Raw genomic sequence first — 8,920 nt, forward strand, 5'->3', positions numbered from 1 at the left:
TTATTATATTGTTCGATAATTTTCTAAGTCCAAAATAATGTTGTACAGAGTGGCGTGAAGGTGCTTGCACTAATGGGTGGTAGTACACGTCTGAAAACAGGCCGATTCGGGCTCCCTTTTATATGAAGTTCCCCGTACCCCTTGCCTATAGATACTGTATCTCGGCTCACGGATGTGATTTGTGTGACCATCGTTCCAGCCCACACATTTTATGACTTCCCAGTATAATTCTGCGTATTCAATTGAAATAATCATTCTAATATTTTTATATTGAATATCGTCGCGTACAGCGTTGTAATAAAAATAATCATTCTACTATTTTATATTTTTATACTTGAACATTGTCGTATACAGGGCTCCCCGAGTAATTATATTATTCAGTGAGTTTCTAATATCCGTCTCTAATATCCGTTTCTAATATCCGATTTATATACATTTTATTAAACAATAATAATGTAATATTATTTATTAAACAGTAGGAACACCTATTTCCGTTTCTAATATCCGATTTATGCCGAATTACAGTATAGCTAAATTATAGTATAGTATAATTATGTACCTGTGGAATCTGTTTTATTGTTAAGTAGTAACTTGCTTACTACAATAAACTGCAAACAGACATTGTTTCATTATATATATATGTGTAAAAGTTATTTAAAATTATAAATTATCATAGGTAATCTGGTCAAAGGACCTTTATGTTTAATTAAATGTGGAAAGCCTAAAACAAAATGAGTACACTACATTTATTTTATTTATACCTATAATTATCTGACAATAATACATAAACCGATGATCACTTACACACTCATACAACCTTATTAGATTGTATATAAGCAGTCGGCATGCATTGATTATAGACAGTGTTAAATCTCAACATAATTTACTAGACTTAATGCGTCGTCGCTTCACAACATTACAAAACCGCTACAAGACTACATAACAAGTAATATATTTTGATCTGGTACAAGTTTTAAAAACTAGTATATTAAAAATCTTAACTCGTAAATTTTTATTAAAGGTAAAAAATACAATGTCTTCATATACCAATGCTACTGACGAAAGCTCATCAAATGAAGATGTAAGTATTCCCATTTGATTGTGTGTGTGTGTGTGTGTGTGTGTGTGTGTACATTTATTATAATAGATACAAAACATAATTTTATATTTATATTATTGATATTTTATTAAATAATAGCAGGAAAGTTCATATTCAGTAAAACCTGTTAAACCAAAAATCAGTAAAAGAAAAAATGTTGGCGAGTCAAAAACTGGTAGTAAAAAGACCAAGATTGGAAAGGTGATAATTAATATTATTTCTAAAATATTATACATACACACACACACACACACACACACACACATATACACACACACACATACACATTTTTAATATCAATTGAAATGTTACTTTATTTCATATATCAGCAATCGGAATCATACAAGGATATTTTTATGGATTTGATATCAAAAGGGAAAGTTGAAAATGATGTATTGAACACATTAACAATGAAGGAAGGAAATAATTCATACACTTTTAAATGTCCTGTTGCACCACACTGTGAAGACTACTATGTTATTCAGCATTACAAAATTAGTACAATTCAAGATATTCCGTCAGATGAAAGGTTAGTAAAAAACTATGGACTATAACATGTTTAAACTAAAAAATATAAAAAGTGAATTTTTATACTAGATGGAAACATGCGGAAGCTAGTATTAAAATTCATACATCTACTAGAGATACAAAAGATTCGAACATTTCAAACAAAATCAATGACGTTGTTCGTGAAATATTGGACCGGTTTTCAGCAGATCCTAAGAAAAAAATTATTAAAAATACTAAAAAATAAATTAACAACAATTTAAATGTATATACTATATTATCAATATTACAAATTATAAACATTTATAATTTAATGATTGTATAATAAAAATAGTAACATTATAATAAAATAATTAATCTTGTTTCTATTTTTACAATAATATTGGTAATTTGTATTTAGTATTAATGTAATATTATTAATAGTATAAAGTTTAAAGAGTAAAAAAAAATAATGTTAGAAAAGTATAATGTTATGATTATGTGCAATACTTACAGAAATAAATCATAGCACTAGAAACACAACGGTTGTCAATATAAAAATTAATAATAGTCATATAATATAATATTGTTATAATATAACAATAGTCAGCAGCTGTATGATCGCAACTCGTAAACAACCTGCTGCTGCAGCTGATGATAAAGCAGTCGTGGATCGCAACGTTATATTTTAATATCATTTAATATTATATCTGATAGTGAATTATTGTGGAATTGAAGTATTTCATACATAAAACTGAAATCCTCGTTCTGTACAAAATAATTGCTAAAATCAAAATTTTGTATATACTGGTTTGTAAAATCATTTCGCTGACAAGATAATGGTAGAATATTAATGCTTGATTTAATTAATGAATACACTGTATCAAAAGTTGACTTATATGAAACCAACTTTTTCTGCTTTTCAACAATATACGAATTTATACATTCTTGTAATTCTTTTATTCGATGGAGATCATTATATGATAACTTGAAAAATTGGTTATTAACATACAATTTGATAGTAAGCTGATTTAAATTAACTGAATAATACATGATATCTGTTATTTTTATACGTTTACAATTATTAGTATGTAGATTATTAGTTATTGAGCTATAAATTGAATCCGAAATTAGTGTATACCACTGTATTAAATCGACCATTATCATTTTTTTTGTGAAATTACATTGGAGTAATATAATAACATTAAACATATTTTTATCAACCAAAAATCCAACAGTTGCACTTTTCTTGCTAAGAGGTCGTATATCGATTACTGACTTTGAAACAACAATTGGAATCATATTGTACTGTTACGTGTTCTTTCTGATATAGTCGATATTTGATAATTTTTTTAAAAAAACGCATAAATGTAAAAAATATTTTAATTTTAAATAACGTGGAATAAAATAACGGATGATCCTTACAACACACATATTTGAAAACTGAGTATATTACTTGAATCCTGTATTATTATATACAAAACTTATTTGGTTGAAATTGATATAAAAACTAAAGTGACCATGAAACCAAATCAAATAACGCGTAGAGAGGGGATACTTACCTGGATCTTTGAACCTGTAACTTTATTGAATTTTAAACCTACTATATTTAATTATGACTTGACGCGTTATCCTACTCGGCTACAGGTCCACGACATATAAAATCAATTATTAACACATTTAAGTTGATTAATAGAATATTTATTTTTTAAATGATTACAATTTATTGAAGTGTAATTAATTTCTTCAAGTAAAATAATATACTATGAATAAGACTGATTACAATCACAAACATGTGTAGATTTTAAATATTCGTTTTTTACATTTTCTATAAATTCATAACCCTTACAAAGTAAAACAAATATACATTTAGGATTCCATTTTGCGTGTTCAACAAACGGAATGTCATCTTTGGTCCATTTTTGTAAGACCAGTCCACAACAAAAACATTCGACAATGTCAGCAGTTCCTGAATACTTAAATCCGGCCTCAGATAGCGAATATTTATTTTGACACAAAGTAGGTGGAAATGAATTATACGATTTTAATCTCGATAAAAATGTAGTAAAATCTGAATGTACTGGATACGAATTATGTCTTATTAAATAAACCAACGAAGGAAAATCGTTAGAAAACTTCTGTAAATTCATGGTTTTTAATAAAACTAAAAATAATTGGCTGAAAAAAAAATCGAATGAATAAGATAATTTACTAAAAAAAAAAAATAACACAACTTGATTGTACAACGGTTCGATAATAACTGGCTAAATGTTTTCAATAATATCTTGTCTGCCAAATAAAAAATCGTTTTGATTTTTTCCCAAGAAAATTATAGGGATATTGGTTACACTGTAAGCCTTACAGTGTAAGGCATACATTCCTGGTTAAACTTTATTCATATCCCCGTAAAAATTAACTCAGACTCCTCAACCATACATATTAGAATTTTTAGGTATACGGTGATCAAATGCACTGCAAGGGGAACATTCCTCCTTGAACATTTTTCATCTCCCCATAAAAATTAACTCAGACTCCCCAAATTACTACTACTGAAGACAACAAATGGTCGTGTAGCGTTCTTTTAATCCATAATTTGTTTTTATTTTTCATCTTTCATAAATATGACAATTTATACTTTTCATATACCTACCTGATTAGCAATCCAAAATAAAAACATTTGTCTTCTAAACTTATTGAAAAGATTCATTAATAATGAGAACAATAAACTATGTAGGTACATACAGAGGTATAATACGGGTTTTTCTGTTAAAGTATTAATACCTGTGCCATAAAAACGAAAAAATCATTAACAAGTTTGTTCAAAACAATAAATATAAAACAATTACAATATATATTTTTTCATTAACACAACAACACTTTTTAAAGCGCTTTCTCCATTGATAACAACTAACAAGACAATGGTTTTGACTACAAAATAAATAATATTATTTTGTTACTTAATTTGGTTACACGTTACTTAAAAGTTCAAATTATGTAAATCTTTTAGAAACACATAATTTCACTATAATTAGGTATAAATATTATAGACAATCAGCGGCGTGCTCAGGGATTTTGGATGGGGGAAGGGGTTTTGTTTAACATTTTTTCAAACATAATATTTGTTAAATTTAATATTATAAATCACTAAATCAGTTTAGTGAAATTTAATTAGTTATCTTTATGAACACATAATTTTTACAACATACTTAACATTTATACACAGGGTTTGAACCGTTTCAAATTTTAACAGTTACGGTTTCGGTTTATGAGAACGGTTTTCTACATTTTATGGTTTTGGTTTAGGTTCTAAGATCGGTTTATGAAATTTTTTTTTTCATTTACCTAATAACTTTAGACCCAAAGGACTGAGTCTAAAGCCCTAAAATATATCCGATTTCTACATACAGTATATAGCAAATTTACGTTCAGCAGAACTAATTTCGTGTTGTTAACTTTAATATGTTAAGCTACTTTTACATACAACATAATATGGTTAAAATCATTCGAATATATTAATAAATAATTGTAATTTACAATAACATCACATATATTACAGTATAATAAATCTCTTGTTATGTGATTAATGCTTATGATATTTGAACAAAATATTAATTTAAATCAGAGGCGTGCCTACTGTATAGGACCAAAATTCAGGACAGGCCTGGTTATAAAAATAATTTGTATAGTCAACACATTTTTAAATTTAAGAAAAATTTTATTATACTTTTTAAGTCATAAGCATGACGTGTAACATGACGTACTAATATTAAGAATTATTTATAATATGACTATTTATTTGATAAACTGATAAATTGACCTGTTTTTCATTTTGGCGAACTCGTCAATTATCTTAGTAGGATCTTTCAACAACTTCGAACTGAACTCTCTTTCGATTGATATCAATGCTAAATTATGAAGACGCGTAGTAGTCATAGATTTCCGTAAATATGTCTTAATTCTTCTCATAGTTGAAAAACTTCTTTCGGCTGATGCCGAACTTACTGGAATAATCAACACACGTTTAATAATGTGTGTGATGTTGGCCCCCGACATTATCCGACCGATTCGTGAAATATGTTAATATTTTGCAAATTAATTGCAAATAATTGCAAATTGGTTTTCAGAATTTTCAAATAATTCGTTAACATATTATAACCAAAAACCCGTTACGGGGGGTAAACTTCACGTAGCCCCCCGACTTTGTCCGATCGATTCGTGAAATATGTTAATATTTTGCAAATTAATTGCAAATAATTGCAAATTGGTTTTCAGAATTTGCAAATAATTCGATAGCATATTATAAGAGAGAAACTGTTACGGGGGGCCAACTTCACGCAGCCCCCCGACTGTGTCCGATCGATTCGTGAAATATGTCAATAAACGTAACGGGTTTTCGCTTATAATATGTTAATGAGTTATTTTCAAATCCTAAAAAACAATTTGCAATTATTTGAAATTAATTTGCAAAATATTGACATATTTCACGAATCGATCTGACAAAGTCGGGGGGCTGCGTGAAGTTGGCCCCCCGTAACAGTTTTTTGTTTATAATATGTTAACGAATTATTTGCAAATTCTGAAAATCAATTTGCAATTATTTGCAATTAATTTGCAAAATATTAACATATTTCACCAATCGGTCGGACAATGTTGGGGGGCCAACTTCACACACATCGTCCAATAACCGATTCAATCTTCTCAAATGACTTTCCCATATCGCATATTTCTTTGTAAAAATCCATAATATTTTTAAAGCCAATGTACATATTTTTTGCTAATCTGAATTGACTCAATACTTTATCCAAAAAATATTTATCACCGCCATAATAATTCGTAAATTTTAAAACAAAATTATCATTTAAAAAATTGTTTGATGTCAGATTAAATACTGATATTGCAGTTAAAAAATCGGAATTGTCATTAAATCTTTTGTTCATTTCACTTAATATATTATCCACCACTGTAAAATACATAACTCGCATATTTTGAATCGTAATATCAGTATTTTTAAAACCAGTCGTTGAAGTTATAATATAATCAGTTAATGTACTATTATTATTCGTACGTCATTTTTTATCATTTGATAAAGAAATATTTAAATTCGAAGCTGTAATTTCAGATTTTGTATTAAAGTTACTAAAATGTTCATCTTAACGTAAACGTTTAAGCTCTGCTTTTGTTGCTTCAACTAATTTTAAACATTTAATTATATCGAGGGTTGAAGATTGCAAGTGTATTGAAAGTGTGTTAACAGTTGATAAAATGTTATCAAGAAATGTTAGAACAAATATTATATTGAAAGAACAAAACTGATTTAATAGAGCTTTGGATTTTGCGGCTTATTTCTTTTTTGAACTTTTTGAACATATTGACAAAGCTTTTACAACATTTTCATATCGAATTAAAAAAAAAATGAATACCTTTGGTGGCGAATATTTAAATAAGAAATATTCACCCATAAAATATTCTCAAATATGCAAAAAAACTTTTCTCTACGAGCTCAGAATTGAACGAATTGTCCACATTTCTTACTCTCATAAGACTGCATAGACCCAGTAACAATATTATGTAAAAACATATTATAAATCCTGTCTTCGTTTATAATATAATTGCAGGGCACTGCAGTTATGATATCAAATATAAAGTATTAATATCTGAGCGAAGAGGTCAGTCAGTTTATGATATTACTAAGTATATTTGATGATATTATTGTGAATAAAGTAATTTATATATTTAACTATTTACGTGGACCTTTGTTTAAAATTTTCAATCCTTAGCTATAAAATTTGAAAATTTGAAAAATTTATTTTTGAAAATGTTATGGTGTATAGAAAATACTAATATAAACATTCAGTCAACATTTCATGTACTACGGTCATTTGTTTTAGAGTTGCACCAAAACCAAACAATTGAACTTCTCTCTATATTAAGTATATTATATTATGTCGAAAGGAAATATTATAATTTTAAATTTTAATCCTCTAGATTGTGATACTGTCGATTTTTACGAACCGGAACAGACGCAAAGTTTATATTACGAACCAAAATGCCGGTGCGTTCCGGTCCATTTCGAGCACTGAGTTTTATTGAAATTTATAAAAAAAAAAAATAAAAAATTGGAAACTAAAAATGTTCGTAACGGGTGATGGCTACTAATTGCATCCCTAAGTAAAAATTTCTTCCGAATTCCAGCCAGAGTTTTTTCGGGGTGCATTCGAATTGTGGCCCGAGTGTTTTTGGGTTACACACAAATTACGGCCCGAAATTTAAAATTAAATTAATTGAAATATGTTAATTAAAATTAAGAAAGCTTCGTAAAAAATTTTTTTGACATTAAAATGTTTTGTTTTTATTATTATTATATTTATTATTATTTATTTATTTAGATACAATAAATGGCAAAATTATGGCATTGATGGTGTATATATGCAACTATGTAAGTATAACAAATAATTTGTCCAGGATTATTCCTGCTGAGGTTATACTCTGTGGATTTTAGTCCAAATTAATCTCTAAAATTAGTTTTTTTTTTACTGTGGAGCTATTTAAAATAAATCTGATCGGATTAGAAATAATTGTAATCAAACATTGAAACTATCGTGATTTTTACGTCTTTTGTCAAAATTTGAACTTTAAATGCTTATATAAATTTAATTTGAGTTGCTTGTAGACATTTTTTTTTTATAAAGGTAGACAAATCTATGAATAATTTTGTATTACATTTTAAAATCTTAGATTTAAAAAGTTAAATTTTTATGAATTCTCAACTAAAAATAATTTTATAATTTTCGTGATATTTCCGTATTTTGTGAACATTAAAAACGTATAAAACAAAACTATGACTATAAGGAATTTTAATATTTTTCAAATGTCATTGTAACAATATAGTAGGAGCCTTGTATTAAATTTTCAAGCCTTTTTACGCAGTCAATATTTTATGTATCTACGATCACTTGTTTTAGAGTAACAACAAAAACCAAAATCGATATAATAAAAATTCAATTTTGCATAAAAATTCATGTTTTTCCTTAATTTTTTTCTGTGCTCCACGGCGCTTTTGAAACTACTGAAAATTTAAAGCTACACAATATATTTTTAACACGTTCGTGACGTACTTGGCTGGTGTTGGTATTTTATTTTTGTAACTATAAATGGCAACCCTTTGCAAATTAGTTATTCGTTAGTTAACGAATCCCTGTGCAAACAAATCTAGAAAATGCGACATTTTAAAATTGGACTTTGAGCCAGTAAGAGGTGAACTCCCTCAAGTATAGGCTTGCCAAATTTCTCATCTATGAGAGCACACCCACTCAGACACACAGACACACACACACA

The 8,920-nt window shown here is 27.7% G+C and overlaps 1 protein-coding gene across 3 annotated transcripts; it reads left to right on the plus strand.

The window, feature by feature from the left end:
* The first annotated feature begins 1,062 nt into the window (after positions 1-1,062).
* On the plus strand, positions 1,063-1,870 carry LOC132937409 (uncharacterized). Of its 3 annotated transcripts, none has more exons than XM_061004229.1 (3): positions 1,063-1,081; positions 1,429-1,628; positions 1,697-1,870. In XM_061004229.1, exons 2-3 carry the CDS (start codon positions 1,456-1,458, stop codon positions 1,851-1,853), a joined length of 330 nt encoding a protein of 109 aa, XP_060860212.1. In that variant the 5' UTR covers positions 1,063-1,081; positions 1,429-1,455; the 3' UTR covers positions 1,854-1,870. The 3 variants fall into 3 exon arrangements, with proteins under 3 accessions (XP_060860212.1, XP_060860211.1, XP_060860210.1); XM_061004228.1 differs by lacking the exon at positions 1,063-1,081 and adding an exon at positions 1,207-1,300; XM_061004227.1 differs by lacking the exon at positions 1,063-1,081 and having other exon boundaries at positions 1,405-1,628.
* The last annotated feature ends 7,050 nt before the right edge of the window (positions 1,871-8,920 follow it).

The sequence above is a fragment of the Metopolophium dirhodum genome, chromosome 1 (assembly GCF_019925205.1).
Source record: "Metopolophium dirhodum isolate CAU chromosome 1, ASM1992520v1, whole genome shotgun sequence".
NCBI lineage: Eukaryota > Metazoa > Arthropoda > Insecta > Hemiptera > Aphididae > Metopolophium > Metopolophium dirhodum.

What these genes read in the sequence shown, in the direction of transcription:
- LOC132937409 (XM_061004227.1), top strand. Translation starts at nt 1,405, where the DNA reads ATGTTACTTTATTTCATATATCAGCAATCGGAATCATACAAGGATATT. An exon ending in GATATTCCGTCAGATGAAAG is followed by an intron (nt 1,629 to 1,696) that starts GTTAGTAAAAAA and finishes TTTTTATACTAG; the next exon opens with ATGGAAACATGCGGAAGCTA.